General features: G+C 40.9%; 1 protein-coding gene across 5 annotated transcripts in view; it reads right to left on the bottom strand.

Moving 5' to 3' along the window:
* The window catches only part of CBLB (Cbl proto-oncogene B), a 201,963-nt gene that overhangs the window by 67,906 nt on the left and 109,757 nt on the right, over nt 1–24,300 (bottom strand). For all 5 annotated transcript variants that reach the window (XM_014570330.4, XM_006116796.5, XM_014570329.4 and 2 more), the window contains exons 5-9: nt 19,258–19,414; nt 10,684–10,805; nt 7,518–7,655; nt 5,708–5,795; nt 3,484–3,615 (exon numbers count right to left, since the gene is read on the bottom strand). In XM_014570330.4, coding sequence (XP_014425816.3) covers nt 3,484–3,615; nt 5,708–5,795; nt 7,518–7,655; nt 10,684–10,805; nt 19,258–19,414 — 637 coding nt within the window. The remainder of the gene's footprint in view (nt 1–3,483; nt 3,616–5,707; nt 5,796–7,517; nt 7,656–10,683; nt 10,806–19,257; nt 19,415–24,300) is intronic.

Consider the following 24,300-nt stretch of genomic DNA (forward strand, 5'->3'; position numbering starts at 1 on the left):
AGTTGCTTATTCAATTTATTAAATAACACAGATGTTTCACTATGAGGGGGAAAAACTATTGGAAAGCTCTCCTGAGGCATGTTTAATGAGCCATTATGACAGCAATTAAACACTAACCCACTGGCAGCCTGTAACAACTGACATTGCTACAGTATGTTTCTTCATCTTCTCATTAATTATACAGGAGTTAAATCTGCAATGAAGTTTGATTTAATTGAAAATGTAATTGCTAATGGAAGAAAAACCCAGTGCTCATTTCTTTCATTAAGAGTTGCCTTTTGCTAATGATTACACTTTATTTAGGAAACTGAAAAAGACTTCTGATCAAATTTTGAGCCAGAAGAAGCTCCACTAAAGTTAGTAGAGGTAAGCTGGCATAAAACTAATGAAAATGAGGCCAAAATCAGTGCTTCTTTTTCTTCATTATTTGTATTACAGTTGTCACAGGATCGGGCCTCACTGTGATACACAGTGTACAAACAGACCTGCAAAACAGAGGTGAGACAACCTGCCTGAAGTAGTAATATTGAGAAGATTTATTTTCATAAGAAGCTTCAGGAGAAATCCTAAAGCTCTGATCTGTAATGAGGAAGAATCCTCTCTCTGCATTTTTAAAGGGTTTGCAATGCACTTTCTCTGCAATTTTTTAAATCATCTTGTTTATAAAAATGTGCTGAGCTAAAAGGTGCTAGAGGGTCATGCCCTTTTTCCAACGTATATGTAAGTGGGATCAGGGTAAACTCTATCCTGACATCTGGTGGTGAACTGTGGCAAGTGGTGCAAAGAGACCTCGGGGCTGAGCCCAATTTGCATAGACACACCCACCCTGTCTAGTATGTGCTCACAGCAGCCCAAATGGTCACTTTGGCCACTGTGGGATCCCCCATCTCTCTGTTATTGAGGCAGGTGGGATAAAAGTGTTGTTACCCTGATTATGCGAATCAAGGACAATGGAATGGTGGAACTGTTTATGACGGATTCGCCATAACCTAAGTAGCACTCGCTATGAGAGAGGCTGGGGACAGGTCTTTGTACCTGGTGATAGAGCCCTGTCTGAGGGCCTATACAACACTGATTGCACTCCCTCCTCTCTCCACTGTGGAATATCAGAGTTAATTTGGATTCCACGAGGAGTCTAGTTGTGTGCTGTGGAGTTAACTTCACTGTGGGCTAGTGGAGCACTAGTGCTAAGGCTCCTCTGTTATGAGCTGAAATCACTGTGTGCTGTGGGGAGCCTGGCGCTGTGCTGTGGACGAGAGCTGAAATCACTGTTGCTGAGGGAAGCCTGGAGCTGTGCTGCTGGGCTACTAGCAGAGCAGCTTGCAAGGGACAACCAGCAAGCGCAGGCAGACAGCAGAGGGGTTTGCTGGGACGACCAGTGAGTGCAGGCGGACAGCAGATGCAGCTGGCGGGGGCGACCTGCGGCTGGTAGGAGCGGCAGCAGACAGCCAGCGAAGCAGCGGCAGGAGCGACCAGCTGGCAGCCAGGAGCGTGGACTGAGACGGTTGGCGGAGCCGGACAGTGAAGGAGGCTCACTGGACGACAGGCGGAGCCACCACCGGACCACGTAAGGTGCATCGATCCCCACCCCTCCAGGTTGGGATGGTGAAACTCGGCCGAGTGAACTTTTGAACCCTGGGGTGGCACTGACCTGGTGTGACGTAGTGGGGGTACCTGGCTGGTTTCTATGCTGCTGGCTCTGGGGGAACCCCCACTGGCTGCCGTGGGTACCACGACCCAGCAAAACAGGATGAGTCACTATGCAAACCAGTGGCCAGACACCCCCCATGGAGAGGAACAAAGGAAGGTGGAATGCTGCCTTGGCTGGGGGGCAGGGCTGGAAGTTAGTGAGTTGGTTGGAGGCTGTCTGTGAGGATGGATGAGACAGCCTAGGGAGAGGAGCTGGAGTTTAGGGGCCCAGTCTCCCCCATCTCAAGGGGGCCTGAGGCATCCTAGCCCAGTTCCTGTAACCAGATTACATCTGTGCTGCGCTGTGCTGGAGGAGCAATAAACCACCCTCAATTCCACTGGCTGGTACAGTCTGTTTGTGCCATTTCGGGGTGCAGGAGACGGGGAACCCCCAACGTGCCGTCACCCTGGGGCAGAGACTTTTGGGGTGTTGGACTTTTGGGACTTTGGGGGGATTTGTGCCTGGGGGGAGGGCCTTTGCTCGTGTTTGGTCTGTAAATCCGAGTTGTGGTGTTTCCCCAATTTAATGCAGATGTCGGTTACCTCATGTTATTAAAAGTTTGCTACTATACTGAGGCTCTGTGCTTGCAAGAGGGGAAGAATTGCCTCTTCTGAGGCACCCAGAGGTGTATGTAAGATTTCCCAGGTTACTGGGTGGGGGCTCGAGCCGGTGTTGTATTACCTTGTTGGGAGGAGACCCCTAGATACTAAACCCGGCCCTTGCTGCTATTTACTCGGCCTGGCAGAAGGGTTACATATAGATCCTGGAAAGGAGCTGGACAGACTTCTCCTAATTGTGCAAATACAAGCTCTTGTTTTTTGTGGCACTTTCACTTCTGTAAAGCCATTTCTACACTAAATGGAAGACTGCTTCTGCTGTGATCGATCTTCTTAAGTTCAATTTAGTGAGTCTAGTTAAGACTCACTAAATTGAACTTAGAGGACACCCTTGCCAGCTGCCAGTACTCCTGCTTGTGGGAAGAGTAAGGGAAACTGACGGGAGTATTTGGTACTATCGGCCTCCTTCTGCAGAGACGCTGAGGAAATGCGAAACAAGGTACACTGACTCCAGCTACATAATTAACATAGCTGAAGTCGTGTATCTTCATTTGACATTCCCTATGAGTGTAGGCCTGGCCTGAGAATTTCACAGCCTTTCAAGAACTATAATAAAAGACTAGATGTGGGGTTTTGGGAGGCAGGTACAATCCACTGGGAAGGAATTCATTTTTCACAGGCCAATTACTATCAGAAGGTAAAGTGTTTTTACTACCACAATGAGTGCAATTTGGCCCCGTGACTTAGTGGTTAAAAACAGACATAAATGAGGGGACAAAATGTCTTTATAGTGAGCTGATAATTAGGGAACAGTATAAAGAGCTCATGCATCACAAAACTCTATACAGTTAATCATACAACTCCCAGCTTCTGCCTGCCCTCACGTTTCCCTCAGCTCACCTCATAAAAGTGGCTCCGTGGGCAAACCAGAGCCCAGCATTCATCTCCTCACTAGGCCCTGATTTAGCAAAAAAGCGTCCAATTAGCAGCAATCAGCAACTGTAGCCACCAGGTCACAAAGCTCAGATACCTAAGGATTCCTATATAAGCTTTCCTACATGCAAGAATTAAGCCCCAAACTTGTACTGATTTTACCGTTTTAAAAAGGTATCGCTGGCTGTGACCTTACTGAACGCCGGAGAAGGATGAGGTGAAGAGTAAATACACACCGGAAACAGAAAGAGGAATAATAAAGCAATCCATTCTTATGGTCTGCTGGTTAAATTATGACTGTACCTGCCATGCTGTAAGACAAGAAGTGCACATGAGATGTCCACAAGGCTCAATCTTCACATCTTTATCATTCTCTGCACAGATTTTACACAGCTGGAAAGTGGAACCCATTTCACAGTACAATTCATATTGTTCCTGGAAGAAGAGTGAGTCAAGGTTAGTGTTGCTAGTATGATCAATAAAAACTGAAATATGCTCAAATGTTACTTATCACAAGCACTTTATATGGGACTTCCCACCTAGCTTATCTTTCTTTGTAATACATGGCACTATTGTAACAGATCTGATCTATTTTACAGCCATATGGAGGTTATGCACAATCTTTTTTTTTTTCTTTTGCTTCTTAAAAGCTTAATACATATTACAAATTCATAACAGCATTAATATAAACATCAAAAATACAATTTTTGTGTTTCTAAATGAACTTACCTTAATAAATGTATCTACATTATAAAAAGGAGCATTTATTAACTTCATTATCAACTTTTAAGAGAATATGTTACTTTGGAAAATTTGGGTGGCAGAATCTAATAAAAGCACCATTAATAAAATCCAGAAATATGCAAAAGTACTGGCCTACCGAGCTCTGTTCCTGGGTTTCAGGTTTTATAGGTATAAGTAGCTTTCAGATTGCTTCAGCTCCATCAACCCACAGCTTGGAGTTTAGGAAGTTGTGACCTTGCTTCTCTATGTATTCAGCTATTACAGGGGGCTTTGCCTTTCTCTATATCAATTTCAATGCAAAGGAAAGGATACCGCCTTCCTTGTTTGTAATTTAGAAGAGGACAAAGAAAAAGAGTCGAGAGGCCACAAAAGAGGATGAATAGGAGGTCAACTAGAAGTTACATAAAAATCACTGTTTTACTGTATTTTATTTTCTGTGTCAATATAGTGCTGGTGAAAACTGCTAGACTGACAGCTAAGAGGAGCCAATTCCTTTATTTACCCACAGAACAGACACAGTATGGTCAATGGGAATGTGAGCTTTCCCAGTCTGCTCCCATATGCCTCAACACATATACTGAGAGACCACCCCATCAGATAATAAAATAAGCTCAGTCTGCACATCCATTCAACCCTTAGCCTCCCTGTAAGAGTGCCAATGAATGCCATCTGCAATGGTGGTTTTGGTGATGTGCTCACCCTGTCTATTGGGCCTGGAGATTGAACTACAGTAAAACTGCATTGGTCCAGCATCCAATGGTCCAGCACTTCTGATGGTCCGGCACCATCTGGAACCCGAAAGTGCACCGGCCAGCCGGACCATTGGAGCTGCTCTGCCCCTGGCTTCCCCAAGTCAGCCGCTGGTCAGTTTCAGCAGCGGCTGACTCGGGGACACCTGGGGCAGAGCAGCTGGGGTACTGCCAGGTTGGTCCCCATGCGCCATGGGGTGCATCCCCCCCACTCCACCCCAGATCCCTCATAGCCCTCCCTTCCAATAGTCCGGCATATTTGATAATCCGGCACCCCCTGGGTCCTAAAGGTGCCGGATTATCGGAAGTTTACTGTATATTTCTCGTATGCTCCTAAACAATACATTGAGGGCACAGATTCAAACCGCATCTACCTCACCCTCCAATCTATTTGGAAGCTCTTTGGGGAAAGATTTCCTTCAATTACTATATATTTTTTCCATGGTAAAATTCCCTTTCCCCTAGTTTCAAGTATCTGCAGGACTGGTGTTGTGCCACTGCTTAGCCATACTACGCATATATTTAGGATTCCTTAGTAAATCATTCCCTCCAGCCCTTTAATAATGTGTTCCTTTCACCTGAATTCCCTCCGGTTTGTCCAGTACTCCCAAGGGAAATAAGACACACACTACGAAATGGCAACTTTCTAATAATATCCCATGTATTTTCTTTCCGTAAACTCTACACAGCTGGATATCCAGACTTCAAAGTGATCATCCAAGCCTTACTTCACTTCCCTGTCCACACATTACAATTACAAAATTATTAAACTTCACAACCTTTCAGCAGATGTCAGAAAATGTTTAGCAGCTGTGAGAATATTTCCTCCTCCCAAAACAAGGTTAAAAATCAAAACTTAAAGACATCTGCATCTTAAGATTTGCCACCCAGTTTTCTCAAATACTTTTTTTTTTGTCAACCATATAATGTAAAGGCAGTTTTCCCTCTAACATTTTAATACATACATACATACATATCGCTCTCGGACAGGATACCAAGCAAATAAGAAACAGAATTTATAACATGCAACACACCTGTGTAACTTTTATGTGATCGTGTGGAGTAGGTTCACACAATCCTGTCAGATCAGGATTGTAACTTCGTCCATCTGGGTACAGATAACTGAATGACACAAAATATTATTAATCCTTATATTTCTACAATTTTCATTGTTAAAAAACAAAACCGAAAGTGACAAATATATCTTCTCTCTCCTAAGCCATGTTCCCCAATTTCTTTAGGCAACTGGTTCTTTACCATTAATCAACACGTGAGTTACATACTTGTTTGACCAAAATATTTTGGAGACAAACTTGTCGTCAGGGGAATATGCCTAATCTTCAGTTAGGTATGAATTCTTGTTATATGCACAACTGGTTAAACAGAATTTAACAGTATCAAGGATAATGCTAGTACAATCGTTGGTCATTTTGCAACAGTGTGCGTAGTTGGGCTCTCAGTGATGCCAAAACCATCTGCATGCTTCTTGTTGCTCAGTGTGATACATGAAAAGTGAAAATTCTGCATAATGGAAAATAAATTATAAGGAAAGAACACTGTATTTATGTTGAATGAAAAAAAATCTATATTTAAAATGCATGGGCTTAAACGAAAATAGATAGGTATGTTAAAATGGTATGGTAAGGAAGAAAACTATTTTGATGTTAATTTCTTCTGGCCCACATAACATAAATTGATGTTGATTATGGTCCAGCTGAGTTTTATACATAAAGCAGAGATTCAATCCCATTGAAAGTGACATTTCATAGTTATTTAAACACAAACAGACATACGCTCCATCTTTAAGGGTCAGTTTAATCTAATATAGGATCGCATATTAAAAGGGATAAACCATAATCATATGACTACTGCATGGTGCCGAAGTTACGGTTATCCGGGTTTCCTAAATGGGTATTTCTATACCTTAAGATATCTGGGTTTAGCACGCTTATATTTGGGATTATTACAATATTTCTTTAATGTACTCACCCTAAATTCCTCATATGTATGCTCAACCTTAACTCTATTTTTTGTAGTTCTTGTCTAGGCATGTTATAGTAGGAATGATACTATAGTAGCAATGACACCTTCTGTTTTATAACACTGGAATCCTGATGCTTTGTTGAGATAAAACCACTTAGCATTAAAAATTCTAAAATTATTCTTTTAGAAGAGAATTAATTGGATGAAGTAGAGCAGCAACCTCTGATTACTTCTAAAAATAATCCAAAAGTATAAAACATGCACACACACCAAGAGTGACTAAGATGCCAGTTTGAGGCACTCACCATATAAGAACCAATGTGCTCCTAGAAAAAAGTTACAATTTTGTACACAACATTTACATTCCTGAGACCTTTATTAAAAGGTCAAACTTCTCAAGGAAATCCTGAAGGTTGGAGGATTCCTTTAGAGAACAGATACGTACATACACGTACACACAATATTAAACCTCTGAACATTTTTGGCGTATAAGGCATAGGTGAAGCTAACAAATATATTTAATATCCATTGCTCAGTATTACACAGGAGCAATAATCAGAACTAAATGCATGATCAATATGCACTTGTAATTTAAACTGTGTCTAATATAAAAGTCACCTCCTTAACCTCATTTTCCTCTGGAATTTCTCTGACATGAAATATGGCTAATTTTGGTTAACTGAATTATCTGTAAAATACTTATTTCAGGTGAGTAAAAGCAATAGTCATGAATTTCCAAATGACTACAAAACAGTCATATTATCTATTATTTCCAATACTTTCAAATATCTCCTGATGCTTTAAATTATGAATTAGCAAAGCAATAAATCAATACTTTATAAAATTAAAATTTGCACTCACAATCCTTCCCGGCCGCCATCAATTAGAGCTTGAAATAAAGGCTTATTGTGAGGTATAGTCTGCAAAATGTTTCCATCACCAGTTACATATCCAATGGCCCATTGTCCCAGTCGAGTACAACTCAGTCTGAAAATGTAGCTGGAGGACAATAAGTTACAAAGTTAGTTCTAATTAAAACACTTGGCAAAACAAATGGAGAGGAAAGGTGATCTTGTGATTAAAGCACTGGTAGGGACTCTGGATTAGAGATGTAAAGGGTTAACTCCTCCACCAGTTACTGGCATGCTTACTAGGTTAACCAGCAAGGGGCTACTCTGGCTAGGCTCAGCATAGTCCAGCCCAAACCAGCCCCCTAGCACAATGCACCAGGCCCGGCCTGAGTAGCCCATAGTGTGGTGGACCCAGCCACACTGGAGTACCCCTCTTCCTACCCCTCCCCCTGTCACAGGATCACAGTTAACTGGTTAAACATTTTGTTTAACGAGTTAATTTTTTAACTGGGTTTTTACATCCTACTCTGGATGGAGTTTCCACTTCCTGTGTGATCTTGGGTAAACCATATAATTTTGTTGCTGCTCACTGTAAAGTGAGGAGGATAATGGTTCCATTACTCCACTTTCTATATTGTTGTCTACTCAGGTCCCATTCCTGTAAAATCTTATACAAGCAGAACCTCCCTGGTCCCGAAACAGAGGGTTTGAAAGCCCCACCACACTTCCTCAGTCTGGCAACATTCCTGGGCATAGCTCATTGGTTTTTCCCTACAACTGCTCCATTTCCCGAGCACCTACAGAGTTGTCAATGATGCTGGACCAAGAATGTTACCAGACTAAACAAGTCCAGAGTACAGAGTTTCAACCTGCACATGTGTAACTATATTCACGGACTATTCCTATTGAATATGGTTACGCATCACACTTTAAAAGTCTCTTTAGACTTAGGGGCATTGTTAGCTATTGATGGCAAGGATCATGTCTTATGTGTAAATATAGGCCTATGGCAATAACACATTTCACTTGGGTTCAGTAGACACAACTAAAATACAAATATGATATGAAATTACACTTCAAATTCACATGAAAAATCCAGATCAGCCCCAATGTTTAGATAGCATATTTTATTGTGAAGTACTAAAAAGAACTTCTATGACAACATACATACAGCATGACTGAAATGCAGCCACTTTTGCACATAAGAAAGCCATCTTCAGTACAAGGTACAAAAGAAGCTCTTAATACATTTAAAAGGCTAAAGCGCAGCAGGGAGGGACCCCGGCATGAGCCAGGAATCAGTTGGCCTGGTTCGCACTAGGTCCCCCTCCTGCTGCACACCAGCTTTTTAAACGTATTAGGCACTGGCAGGCTCTTAATACATTTAAAAGGTAGAACCTCAGCAGGGTTAGCTCCCAGGGCCAGGATGCTAACCCCACTATGGCTCCCCCACTTATCAACTAGCCAATTAATTAATTACTTAATTAACTAACCTATATTTAACATCCCTAATTCAATGTCAGATAGCAACTCAGTTTTTAATAGTTCACACAAGAAAACCAGCCACAGTGAGGTGATCCGATTTCTCATGTGAAGTATCACTACTTAAAATTGTACTTTCTCCACAGTAAATAGAAAATGTGAAATCCTGGCCTTACTGAAGTCAATGACAAAATAGTTGTTGACCTCAGCAATACCAAGATTTTACTTGAAGAGTAATTATTTTCTGTACACTGGCTTTTGACAAAAAAAACTTCAGAATTTCCAGAATACTGAATAATGAATAAGCAAGTATTTCCACTTTATATAAATTATTTCCCTCTCAAAGTTTTAGTATTTCACATAAGTCTCAGAGGGGTAACTGTGTTTAAAGTTTGTAAATTTAAAAAACAAGTAGTTCTGTAGCACTTTAGTAATACAAGTTATTTAAAAATACACACACACAAATTTGATCCTTTTTAACCTTATCAAAGAACACATCCTCTGATAAATACCGACGAGGCAAGTATATGCTTTTGACCCAACATATGTAAATCATACTGATTAAACTAAGACCTATAATCTAAAAGACTATGCAAAAAGACCCCCCAAAATAAATTCCTTTTAAAATAGTAACTGTATGTGAAAAGTGAACTGTATTTTTAAATATTTCCAATTTAATATTGTTTGTCCAAGGTTAGGGAAAAACATAAATATACCAATAAACTAGTTAGTTTCACTTTTGTTTCTAACCATTTGAAGTTAGTTTGGCTTTTTGGTTTCATGCAGTTAATAAAAATAGCTTGATTTCATGGCACAACAAAATAATATTTTAATAATGGAAAAACAGCTCAAGTCACAAAATTGAAGGTCTGAAATCCAGGTCTGAAAATCCCAAAGTTCAGTGTACTTAAATTTGGAATTTTGGCCTGGGTATACTTTTATAATAAATTAAAAAAACTGTAACAAGTAATATAAGTACAAAGTAAAACTGATGAAAAAGTGTTTGTGTTAGTTTTTATAATTTAAAAAAAAATCTGAATACTGGGCCCAAACCTATTTTAATGTGCTTTTAGTGCATCTCAATTAGTAATAAAAACCTTCCCAGCAATTAATCAAAATATGGAAAAATGTATACTAAATAGTACTAAATCCAATAATTTGAAAATCAGTGCTGGTTTCCTTTCCTTGAATATAGAATGACAGATTAAAAAAAAGCTATTTTAAACCCCAGATGTATATTCAGTCATCCCTTGTGTAACTAACTCTCCTGATTTTATGTCAAGCCTCTATTATTTATATTTATAATATTACTATTTTTATATTTATAAATATTATTTATTTATATATATTACCATAGATCTATGTGGTGTTTTACTTAAAATCAGGGCAACTCAGCATTTTTCAAAGTAAGTTTCTACTTCATGAGGGTGCACAGAAAAGCTGAATCTTGTGGTTTTTTTTTTTTTTTTTTTAAACACTCTGGATAGCAAAACTGTATCCCATTATGAAAAAGGGGCTTGAAGTTTGCTTCAGCTACAGTCTACAAATAGATACTACTCTGTATTAGAGTTCACACAACTTTACTTTGACAAACAAACAAAAAATCACGTTATGAATTCACTCCCCCCAAATCAGACAACAGCTTCAAAGAGAACAAATTTATTTTAAAAACAGTAAACACTGAAACCTCTTACCTCCCAGGTTTGGTGCTGTATTTCTGCAACCTTGCTTTGACTTCATCATATGTTAGAAATGCCATATAACCAGGATGTGTCACAGCTAAGAAATTCCAGTTCCTTAAGATTGAACCCCAAGGCTAAAAAAGAAACACACCAATATTGAAATGATAATTTCAATCAGATAAATATCAGTATAAGTATACATTAGAATAAAACTCAAGACTACTTGTGACAAAAACCAAAATTGTTTCAGGTCATTTCACTTAAAATGTACATATGTGATCAATACAGCTGTTTAAGGCCCTGATCCTTCAAAGGCTTTCACATGTGCTTAACTTTATGAACTGTGAGGAGTCCTTCAATGTGTCAAATTAAGCACCTCGGGGTTCCTTGATATCTTTACAGGAACTACATATGGTATTAACTGTTATGACTGGTTTTAAGCATTGCAGAATTGAGCATCAAAACAGTTTCATGAAAGCTGCACAGACTATATGACTGCATAGTGAAAAACCATGCTATTGCTTTACATTTTCAGACAAGACCCTGCACTGCTGTACTAACAGACTAAGTCTTGTGAAACAAAAAACAGGACTATGTAGCACTTTAAAGACTAACAAGATGGTTTATTAGGTGATGAGCTTTCGTGGGCCAGACCCACTTCCTCAGATCAAATAGTGGAAGAAAATTGTCACAACCATATATACCAAAGGATACAATTAAAAAAAAATGAACACACATGAAAAGGACAAATCAAATTTCAGAATAAAAGGGGAATGGGGGGGAGGTATAAATGTCTGAGTTAATGATATTAGAGGTGATAATTGGGGAAGCTATCTTTGTAATGGGTAAGATAATTAATGTCTTTGTTTAAGCTTAGGTGTAAAGTATCGAATTTAAGCATGAATGTCAGTTCATTTTTTTAATTGTATCCTTTGGTATATATGGTTGTGGGTCTGGCCCACGAAAGCTCATCACTTAATAAACCATCTTGTTAGTCCTGTTTTTTGTTTCAGCTACACCAGACTAACACAGCTAAATTTCTATCACTAAGTCTTGTAAAGCACTGATAAATGGTCATCCTTTTTATTGTTCTACACTTCTTCATTCTGTCGGTTGTCATACTGCCAAGGAATGAGATGAACAGCGACAGTAGTACTTTCAAGGTATTGATGAATCACCATTGCCACTTCACTTATAGACTTGAGTCATAATTTCGTCAAAGAGCTAGCACTAAAGCACACCAGACATACCATATAGTTACCTCAATCCAACATATTTTCCTTAGGCATTGCAAGTACAAACAAACAAACATTTTGAAAGACAACAGTGCCTCTAAGGAGCTACAGGATTTGGGGGAGGAAGGCAGCAGGGGAGAGGTCAAGAGGTAGAATGTAAGAAGGAAACTGGGAAAAGCGTCTATCTTGAGAATCTAGTCACCACCTCTCTCTTCGGCAAACGCTATTTACAGGTGATATTTTTAGAAAGGTGCTGCTTGTGCTAGGAAATTGGGGACAAAATGGGTCAGTTATAAAGGTGTTTGGCAGCCTCACTCTAACAATATTTCAGAAGAGCTTTCCATTTCACGAGTCAAAGCAGTTCTTAACCAAATCTATCCTCCCATTATTAAAAACAGACCACAAATATTTTTATGAAGAATCTTTCAAGATACTCCAAGATGAAGCCATGGATTTTTTAAATAGATACCAATAAAGTTTAAATGCTTTCAATATACAGGCAGTCCCCGAGTTACGCGGATCCGACTTATGTCGGATCCGCAGTTACGAACGGGGCCGTTCCTCTCCCTGGTCTCCAGCAGACCAGGGAGAGGAAGCAAAGAGGCAGAACACGTGGGCAGCGGACAGGGCTGTCCGCTGCCCACGCGCTCCGCGGCTTGGCTCTGCTTCCCCCCCCCCCCGTCCCCCTAGTCTGCAGACCAGGGGGACGGAGGGGACGGGGGGGCAAAGCAGAGCAAAGCCACGGAGCCCGAGGGCAGCAGGACAGCCACGGCGCGTCTGGGCTGTCCCGCTGCCCCTGTGCTCCGCGGCTTTGCTCCGGATGCCTGTGGTACAGCAGCTGGGGTGCTGACAGTTGGTCCCGTAGTGCCGCTCTGGGCGCTACTGGACCAACCGGGCAGCACCCCAGCTGTTCTGCCCCAGACGTCCTGATTCAGCCACTGCTGGTCAGATTCAGCAGCGGCTGAATCAGGACGCCTGGGGCAGAGCAGCTGGGGTGCTGCTGGGTTGCTCCAGTAGCGCCGAGGAGCCGCGCTACTGGAGCAACCCAGCAGCACCCCAGCTGCTCTGCCCCAGGCGTCCCCAAGTCAGCCACTGCTGAAACTGACCAGTGGCTGACTACAGGAAGCCCCTGCCCCGGGCTTCCTGGAATCAGCCGCTGATCAGTTTCAGCAGCAGCTGACTTGGGGATGCCTGGGGTTCTTAAGTTGAATCTGTATGTAAGTCAGAACTGGCGTCCAGATTCAGCCGCTGTTGAAACTGATCAGTTTCAGCAGTGGCTGAATCTGGACGCCAGTTCCGACTTACATACCGATTCAACTTAAGAACAAACCTACAGTCCCTATCTTGTACGTAACCCGGGGACTGCCTGTACAAAAATAAACTTGCTGCAAGAGAATTCCATAATCCAAATGCAATGCTGAGAAAAGTTCTCGCATTTTGTCAACGACTGTTTTCTTCCCTACATGCTTATCTTCAGAGAGCGCAGAATACAGAAGTTGTATGTCATCATGCTTAGCAGGAGGAGAAAGACAGTAGTTATATCTTATACTACAAAGATTACACTTTGTGGGACCTGCTTACAATGATAGAATAAAGGCTCTGTTTTAAAGCATCCAGATTTGGCCCACGGCTTGCCCAACTATCTATGTTTTAAAAAACATCTTAATGTTATACCAACTGTAGCTATGCATGTATAGTGATGCTCTTGACTGAGGAGAAAAAAAATGACTTCTCTTTTAACACTGTTTGTACATATATGAAGAATTTAGGGAAGTATCTTAAAAATCTGGGGAAGTAAATGTAGCCTCTGGGCCATATTCTCTGCCAGCATAAACGGATTTCAATAGAATGATGCTGACATACAATAGCTGAGAAGCTAACCCTTTGAGGCAAGAGCTCGCTCTGCTTCTTTTAAAAAACATTGTCCTTAAATTAAAAATTAATCCAAACCCATCTTCAGTCCTTACATAAATTGGCCTCGTTGATCCACTTTATCTAAAAGCAAGCATGGTAATGAATCATAGAGGCAATGCTCAGATAATATAGTAAACAGAAACCAATATAATAAGTTATTTGTTGGTATATGGATCCGGAAAAATAAATCCTATTTCAGACTGTCAGCCTCAACTGTGCAGTGTAACACAATCTACAAAGACACTGCAGGGCCAGCACAAAATGTATTTCTCAGATCATTGCTTTCCCTTTCCATAATTATAGTGAATACAGAGATTAAAAGAACAAAACGGAACGTTTGTTTTGGATTTGTAAGCAGACCAGGAAAAATAGAATAAGCTTTCCTACAAAAAGCCATTGTGATTATTCCAAACTCTAATCATTTATGGCATAGTTAGTAAAAGTATTCCTCTTAAACCCTCTTGTAAGCAAACCACAAGCAATGTATGGGTTCATTTATGGTGACCCTAAGTTCCTCTGTATTCACACACTACACATTACTACAATATTTGTACAAAATTTGCTTTGTGAAGCATCGTATGAAAGCTAGGAACATGCTAGTTAGGAACATGCTAGTTATCAATACCCTTGTAAAATGCATGTGTTAAAATTATATATAAAATTATCAATTATCTCTGTATGTCAAGAAATGATGGGCTTAAATTGCGGCATGGGAGTATTAGGTTAGACATTCGGAAAACCTTCCTAAATGTCAGGGTGGTTAAACGCTGGAATAAATTGCCTAGGGAGGTTGTAGAATCTCCATCGCTGGAGATATTTAAGAGTAGGTTGGATAGACATCTGTCAGGGATCATCTTCTAGACAGTGCTTGGGACCTGGACTCAACGACGTCTAGAGGTCACTTCCAGTTTTAGGAGTCTATGATTTTATGTTACTGGAACACGTTTAAGACCTGACAGTCTACCCTAGATGAAGATGATAAACACTTCTGTTCTAGATAAAGAAAGAGGCATTTACATCAGTTTAAACATTAGCCATAACGAAGTTATGAAGCAAAAGCTGCCTGATCTCAAAGTCAGAGCATTAACATGGCTCCTGAACTCTAGAGAGACTCAGGAGACGGAATGTCAACGAGCCCTTCCTGACTTGTTAAAAAAAAGGCAATCCCTGAGGAAACAGACAGGCACTCCTATGACACCACGTACTCTATGTTTAACAAATGTTATGGATATACTTTGAACGAAGTATGCATGGAGAGGTATCATTTGAAAACTCAATCTCCTGAATATTAGTATCCCGTTGAAACATGTGAATATAGAATGATGAGATTTTTGCTACTTGATTGTGACCCTGAATTATACGATTCAAACTCAAACTCAGGTGGGCTATCTTTTACTGAAATAGCCATTTTTAAGCAACAAAGAGGTGTAAACAAGAAATTTACATTTGATTCTAGATCATATTTGAATCTGAAGTACATAGGGCACTGTTTATCTACAGCCTAGCAGTAGGGTTGCCAGGTGTCCGGTATTCACCTGGACAGTCCAGTATTTTTGGCCCCTGTCCAGTAAAAAAATTCACCTAAAATGTCCAGTATTTTCTGAATTTTTCCTTGGCCAGGAGCCGAAAATGCCAGGCACCTGGCAATCCCACAAACACTCAAGAGCCCGGCATCCTCTCCTCCCCCGGCTCCCAACACCCTCAGCCTCCTGACCCCAGCCCCCATGCTTACCTGGTTCCCCAAGGCTACCGGCACAAAATGGCTGCCGGCCAAAAGATCTAGGGGCAGCAAAGCTTTCCCCTGGGTCTTAGTGCTCAGATGCTCCCCTGTTCCTATCCCTGCACTAACTCTTAATGGGGACATGGTTTTAATGCTGTTTTATTTTAAATATTTTTTTTGGCTTACTTGGGAGTCCTTCCCCCCCTCCCCCCAACAACTTTGGTTTCCCCCCCTTTCCCACCCCCCTTCAACAGAATTTTTTCCCATTTTTTCGGGGGGGGGGGGGGATATTTTTGTTTCAACCATCTGGCAACCCTACCTGGAAGGGGGCAATCTTCAAAGAAATTGAGAGAGTATAAAACATAAAAGACAGCAGCTTCTGTCAAAAGTGTGGCTATTCTTGCAGCAAAGCAGTGCAAGAGGCACTCCATGCTATAGATTGAAGAGGACCCTGTTGTCCAGTAGTTTAGATTGTACTCAGGGGAATGTCTCAACTTCATCTGTATCCTTCTCCTAGAAGCCAAGCAATTTAATCTTTGGTTCCTGCCTTTGCTAGACAGCAAAAAAAAGCTGGAAAGGAAACTGTTGGTGAGAGAAAACACCTTGAACAAAAACAATATCTTGCTAAATGACTTACAGATGTTTTCACTTTTATTTGCGTATAACTATCGCTATCTTTATCGCTTAATTGTTATCACTTTATCTTTGCTGTTTTGTTGGTTGAACTTGTTTTACTTTTACTACAGGTCAACTCAGTGCTGGTTTTGAAGGGAAGTGCGTATTTAATACACTACGATGTACTGACTTACAGAGCAACAAACTTAATATAGTCTGTAAATGCACAGCAATAGGGGTTATGAGACATCTCTGAGTAGCTCAGGGGCACTGAGTGCACAGATTGTTATCTACTAGCAGTGTATGTGCCAGAAGAGCCTTGAGGGATTTGCTCATGAGGAAAACAGACTGGAGGAGTAGGGAGCTGACACAGTCGGATTGCCAGCAAAACTCATTCTTGGTGAGGCAGAGAGGTAATACAATGCCCTCCCCTACAGCTTTTGGTATCCCCGGCAGCCTTTTAAAGTTACCAACCCGAAAACAACCAGTTCAGCTTTAACAAAAGAGTTTCAGAATTTTCTACTAAACACAGGAGTTTTTGTTTGGCACAGAAACATGCAAAGCAGGCCAAGCTTAGGTGTTTCAAATGAATTGTGCCACAAATGTTTTGTTTAACTCAAACCCCAGCCTCAAAACCAAAGCTCAAATGGGCAAAGATTCACAAAAATCCTTGAAATCCAAAATAGTTGAGTTGTGCACTAGCTCTAGCAAAACCTCCAGTTAAATATATATATACAGGCAGTCCCCGGGTTAGTACAAGATAGGGACTGTAGGTTTGTTCTTAAGTTGAATATGTAATCGGAACTGGTACATATTGTAGGGGAAACTCTAGCCAAACATTTTTTTTAGTTTTGGATAGCATAGGGAAAGGTTAACTCCCCTCTAATGTTTGTTTTGCTGTCTGTTCCCCTGTTCAGAAGATTTCACATCTATTTCTGTCCCTGTGACAAACTCAGGACTAAAGGAGTAACTCATCAAATACCAAACAGCTCTGCACCATGCTTTGAGCTAATAGCTTTATTTCCACACACCACCCAGGGTTCTAGGAGGAGGGTCCTTTTTTTGCTAACACAATGAGGCCAGCACTTTGTTTGTTTTGGTGGAGTCTTTGTTTGCCCAGGGAGCCCAGCATGTATAGGGGGAGGAGGGGCGGAGAGGCTGCTTTTGTCTGCTGTTCGGCAGCCTGTTGCTCAGGGGAGGGGGCAGCCTGTTGCTGGCAGGGGGGGAGGGGGGAGGGGGGAGGCGTGCAGGATGCGAGGCCGCGGGGGGGGGGGCAGCGGGCGTGGGGAGGCACTTTTCCTCTGCCCGGCAGCTCTGCGGGATCCCTGTCCCTGTGGCCAGCTGCTGCAGGCAGAGGCCAGTTGGAGCCGGCCGAAGAGGAGGAGGAGGTGGATTCTAGGACCCAGGTGAGCGAGCCCCGGGGATGCTGCTGCGCTCCGGGAGCCCGGCAGGTATAGAGGGGAGGAGGGGCAGAGAGGCTGCTTTTGTCTGTTCGGCAGCCTGTTGCTCAGGGGAGGGGGCAGCCTGTTGCTGGCAGGGGGGTGGGGTGGGGCAGCGGGCGTGGGGAGGCACTTTTCCTCTGCCCGGCAGCTCTGCGGGACCCCAGTCGGAGCCGGCCCAAGGAGGAGGAGGATCCTAGGACCCAGGTGAGCGAGCCCCGGGAATGCTGCTGCGCATGTGCGGGAGTTGCCTCACCCCGTTCGTATCTAGGGATCCGACGTAAGTTGGATCCACGTAAGTCGGGGACTGCCTGTATGTATATAGTAAAAAATGCATTTGGTTATTTCTGTAAGGGGAATGCTCTGACTCTGTTTTGAGACTCTGAGTTTAGCCTCAGAACATCTTAAATGGGCATTGGTTACATCTGAAAAAAATTTAACCTTTGATTTTTATTGGCTCCAGCAATTTGAAGTGGTGAAAACAAAAGGTGATCAACAAACAAAAACCCTGGATTCAAAACACTTTACTATATCATCCAACTTTTGCAAATGGTCCCTAGTGCTTTAATGGACTATACCAAAACCCAAGCAATGAACATGCCAGAAAATTGTGGGTAATCAAAAAATTAGAATGGGATGCAAATTTCCCAGCAGGAGCACATCTTTAACAAAGTGATTTTCACAAACAATGCATTAAACTGTCAATGTACATGTTAGACAAAGAAAGAAAAGCAATCCTGGAATGGGTGATAGGATATAATACTAATAAATGAAGTCTAACTAATTACTTGTACATTCAAAAGGAGAAGTTAAAGAAGGACATTTAATGTCTATATCGATATTTTTATTCAGTCCCCATACAACTCAGAAATCAGAATTCTGTCCACATTAAAGTACATACTGTAGAATGGATACACATATGTAAAAGTTGAGTCGTACAAGTACAAAATGAGTTGTATTAGTTTACTTCAACCAAACGAAAAAACTTTTAGCAAATAAAATGACACTGCCAACCACATGATCTGATCTCATTCAAGTCAATGGCAAAAATTTGATCAACTTCAACAGGAGCAGACAAGATGAAGTTCAAATGCCACAGTAATTGTATATTTATATACACATTTTAGATTAGCAACCTCGACCCATATTTTTAGGGAAATCTGCTTTTGCAAAAAAATGCATGGGAAGTTGCCAAAACTGCATTACAATTAGGGAAACCATGCCCACTTATTGATTCCTGGGTGTATCTTTTAAAATAAAGGCTTTGATACAGAAAAAGAAAACAAAAATAAAGTTAGTTTTGCAGTCTAATGTTTGAGTTGTACATGATTTTCCAACCATCTGGCTTTTGTCAATTAGGGGTACATCTACACTACACCTCATTACAGAAGGCATACCTGGGAGGTCGACAAACGCCTTTGATGTCGACCGCGGAGCGTCCAGACTACCGCGCTGAGCCGACAAACAGCTGATCGGCTCAGCATGGCAGCCATTTAAATTTAAATGAAACGGAGATTATTTAAATCGCCACTTCATTTTCCTATGCCAGGTAGCCTAATCTACATGCCTCTGTCACCAGAGGCATGTAGTCTAGACATACCCTTGGTGGCTTACGCATCTAAATTCTTCCATAATGCTGACTATTTAAAAAAAAAAATCTTACCTGAAATAGTCTAGTGAAGATATCAAATTCAAAAACTGAAATATAGTCATTGCAGGTCAAGTCAATGGTAGATTTAAGAGCCATTGCTTCCAAACCAGAGCTTATCTGATGAATCTCATGAAGGCACTGCCGGAACACTTTCCATGGCACTATCGTTCTGTGAGGGAGAGGGAAATGATTTAATACAATGCCATATTGAAGATATTACCTTATTGACACAGCACAACTCAAGCCTGACATTAATTATGTTTGGTTTTGGTATAAAAATTAAAAACCTCCGTTTTCTGCAAGGATTCAATCAAATGCCAGTCCATTTTCCATTAAGATTACTGTTAAACTCCCTCTTATTTTATTATGCAAAATAGCCAAGCCAAATTATTTCCCGAAATCGTGTGGTGGTAATTTGTTGTTTGGAGTTTTTTGCAAGTTAATTTTGTGCTGGGGAAAACTGATGGTATCGCTGGTGCCAAGATAAAAATCCTCTATTTAGCCACACTACAGGCCCAGCAAGCCACTCCACGTGATCTCAACCTTGACTAGTAGGAAACATCTATGGGGTGGAAAGGAAGTTCTCTCTTCATGGTCCTTCACCTCTGTTCAGACTAACAAGTGTGCTACTTAGTTCCTATTAAGATTTCCGTTTTTGTGACTAAAGCTCATTTATACCAGTTTGCCTTGTATAGGCCAATGACCTTCAGATAATAACTGCTATGAAACCATGAACCTCAGCAACTTAAGGTAGTCAAAGGTTCTTTCACCCATTGTCAAAGAGTGTGCCTTGCTCTACTTGACTATATGGTGGTTCTTTCAACTCTCAAATAAATTACTTTCAGAAATGAGAAAACTGTTACAAAAACTAGTAGTGACGAAAAAATGAAAAACTGCAGGATGATAGCAAGAGTAGCGGTTTATAGCTGTTAGATGGATATTAGAACGTTGACTTCTGCACAAAAGGAAAAGCTCTTCCATAAATAACCCAAACTATGTTTTTCTGAATCCAATTTAGTAGCTAACTTTCAAACAACGTTCAAGACTTTATTTAATGACCAGCTCTTTTTCCTGATTAAATACAAGGTCTACCTTGAGCATTTAAGGAAGGGATTTAGTACATGAGGAATTAGCAGTCCACTATGTTCCTCGGCTGGGAGTATGCTCTGGACGGGGATCAGGAAGGTAGGGAAGAGTTATCTTGTCTCCCTTCTGAAGGATTCAACAAGAACTAAGGGAAGGCACCTCTCAGTCCCAAACCTTAGCAGCATGGAGAATAAGGAGTCTGTTAATGCAAACGAATTCAATGGAGGATGAACAAATGCCGTAATTAAGGAGGGAGGGAAGCTGAAATGCGCCAGAGACCTAATTCTGCTAGACAGAGGTTGACTGAGTGCTTTGGCATGCCTTGTTAACACTCAGTACCTACCCCCACTTTTATTCATAGATAGCTCTGGAGCAAAGCATGGCAGGCGTGGAAAGAGCAATTCAGAATGAAGCAATACTAAACTGATCTTCGCAAGTAGGGTCACATTTTGTTTACCTTAGTTGATCTCCCTCCCTATCCTTCTGCCCTTTGAACTCATCTGCCAAAACAAATCAGCAGGTTCATCTGTCAAAGATGGTGATATTTGGGACCCCATCACTTGTCCATGCCCAAACCAAGCCGAATGCCCATCACTTGGAGGCATGGGACCCTTTACAAGCTCTGGTAGACCATCTATCAACAGCTAGCTACTGCTTCCTCTTCCTCCAAACAACATTACATAAATTAAATTAACGGAGATTGCCTATCTCCTAGAACTGGAAGGGATCTTGAAAGGTCATTGAGTCTAGTCCCCTGCCTTCACAGCAGGACTAAGTACCATCCCTGACAAATTTTTGCCCCAAATCCCTAAATGGCCTCCACAAGGATTGAACTCACAACCTGGGGTTTAGTAGGCTAATGCTCAAACCACTGAGCTATCCCTCTCCCAACATTACAAAGGCTGCTATCTAAATTGTGCAAGTCATTAAACCCTTCCTCGACCTTAGTGCTCAGTGGAAGTAGAAAATAGCATATTTTGCAGAAACACTCTAGGTGACTTGTAGTTATTTTCAGGACTTCAGAATGTATACAATGTGTTTTTAAAGCTTATTTGTGTGTCTGTGAATGCTAAAAAGTCTAAAGTGCACACCACTCTCACATGCTACAGATGCATCATGGGATTCTGCTATTTACACTGCCTAACTTTAAAAAAAGCCAAAGTATTTTTATTCTACAATATTATTTTCCACATCTCCTTTTTACATGTCCAAAATAACTCCACATTACTAAGTAATCTGAATGATGTAAGAAAAGGATACGTATGTCTTACTGATCAAAAAAATCTAAACTAAAAAAGCACTTTCAGCTGAAAGAAGAATGGTGGGGACTTGAGTTCATATTTCTGCTGCAGAAAAAAAATTCTCATCTGGCCTTTACTGTATTCATAAAAGCCTATGGACCTGGAAATCTAAATGTTATTTTGACGTTTGTAGTGAGAAAATCATAAGTGATGAAATATGATGAAGCTGAATAGATCTCAGCAGATATGTTCATCTGTGTATGAAAAACAGGAAACCACAAAGAACTGAAGAGAGATACCACATCAGATGCCATTTAAAAAAGAATGCACATCAAATAATGATCATGGTAAAGAAAGAACAAAATGTTGCACTGACTTTAAAGTACAAAGATGGAAAACCTCTGTGCATCCATGGTATTAAAACTCAAACAGTTATGTATGAATTTAGATGTCAATTACTGGAATTAAATAGGTAATCGTAACAGACTTCTTCTTTGATTCTCTTATTATGCTTTCTGAATGGTGACAGCACCAAGATCGAAGTACTAGAGTAGCAGGGTTATAAAGGAAATAAACCAAACCCTTAAAACTATAAATTAATCTTGTATCTAACACAATGCAAGCACAAACTAATGAGATCCCTCTTGGTTCTCCACTTCTGATCGTTTAATGCAGAAATCATTATGGGACGTGACAGACAAATAGGGCCTCCCATCCTCTGTTCACTATCATAACGCTATTAGTCCCCACCCGATTAAAAAACAGAATTTCGAGCACAGACACCTTTATTTACAATTCAGCTCCTCTGCAACTCAGCCTATAACAGAAATGTTGATAGTTGAGAGATTAAACCAATGAAATAACATTGAAAGTTGTTTGTGATAATGTTCCAGAAGGGTGTTTAAAAAAAGGCTGGTCCTCATTGACAGTCCACTGAAATCCATCTGAGCCCTTCCAGCTATTTCAATGTGTTTTGGATCTGGCCTGTTGTGCTTTGACCAACATTTACCAACCCCAGGAATCCTAAAAAGGGTTTGTTATTGAAACATTCTCATTTTTGCTTTTGATAAAGTCTCTATGCAGCTTTTGGCACTAAATGGCTTGGGACCAGCCCACATGGGGGACTGCCTCTCTCCCAATACCATATTGACTCAGCAGTGGCCAAAAGAAATCTGTGAGCTGAGCACCTCCTTTTAAAGAAGAGGGACAGTTTGCTAGCAGAGTGGTCTCTATGAGAACTCCAGGACTATGGAACTTGTTCTTCTCTCCTGTCTATCTCTCCCCTCCACTTGAGTCCAAAGTAGCCTGGATTTGGTAACCTTCCTGGTATACTGCAAAAGATGTGGGTATGAGAGTTAGAGATGTTAACATTTGTTTATTCAAGTAAACATGGAACCACTGGGAAAAAATTCAGTACTTACACATTTTCATGCCAGGGGCTATCAGCTTCTGCAGCCCTCCCCCACACTGCTGTCTCTGTTTCAGAGGCAGCAGCGTGGGGGTAGGGGACTGCACGTAATCATGCAAGGTAACTGATGAGCCCATGTAAATGGTTACACTTAGACACCCCTAATGAGAGTATTTGGAAACCTACAACAGTAAAGCAGTGAAAAGGAGCTTTGGCAGATGGCTCGTACATCACATCCGTAGGTGGCTCTTAGATGGACTTCGTTTTTGAATAATTTTAATGCTGCTGTGATTTCTGTTGTATTACATGTTAGGGGCCTAGAGCTTTGTACAAGTGTCTTTTTTATCTAAAATCAAACACACTACTTCAGATACTGGTATGGAAACTGAGGAATAGTAAGGGAAGGCTTTATAGAGAACTGTATGTTTGCCACCCCTGTTAAATAGTGTTAAGGAAAGCTTATTTCCTTTACAATAAAAGATGACAGGCTCTGTACAACCAAATATAGCCTGCCTCTTTTATGTCTTGAATTCTACAAGAGACTTACAGCTAATGCTTTCTTTGTCCTTGTTTTGTTTGTTACATCACGCCACTAATGATACCCATCACTAGATGCTGGCAGGTACTTTTGCACATGTCTGATAAGATTAGGCAGATCTGTAAGAATTTGTCTGGGGACGGAGAGGTTACTCACCTCTAGCATGTTCACTAGAGAGATGCGATATGACACATCCTACCATGCCAGGCTCTCTGCAGAATTAGGGTGATACTTGCTTTGCCCATTTCTTATATTTAATATTTTTATATGCTGTCACTGGGGGTATGATGTACTCTTACTGAGGCATTATTCTGGGGAGTATTTCACATTAGAAATACTAGAAGATAGTACAGAAACACTACCCTCATTGTAATACACAAAAATGTGCCCCAAAATGGATCTTTTCTTTCTCAAACATATGTTTAGCAACAAGTTTGTCTTTTTTTATCTTATCTGCAAAACGGTACTAATTTCAAGAAGTATCAAGCTGTATTGTTTGTTTACAGAAACGTGTTATACGTACTGTTTTGTTATGGTCTTAAGTGTGCTATTTTACAATTAATTACAATTGTAGAGAGTAAGTATACAAGAAAACAATAAATATGTGAAGGGTATTGAAATGCATATCTGAATTAAAAAAATAGGAAGCTAAGAAAGCCCATCTGTTATGCTTTAGGTATTTTATTTATAATGAAATTAGGAGATGAAAACATTTAAAGCTCATGATCCAACTTGCACTGAAATCAATGGGTCTCTCTGCACTGATTTCCCTTTTAATTGCA

The sequence above is a fragment of the Pelodiscus sinensis genome, chromosome 1 (genome assembly GCF_052426305.1).
Source record: "Pelodiscus sinensis isolate ZL-2025 chromosome 1, ASM5242630v1, whole genome shotgun sequence".
In the NCBI taxonomy this organism is placed as follows: domain Eukaryota; kingdom Metazoa; phylum Chordata; order Testudines; family Trionychidae; genus Pelodiscus; species Pelodiscus sinensis.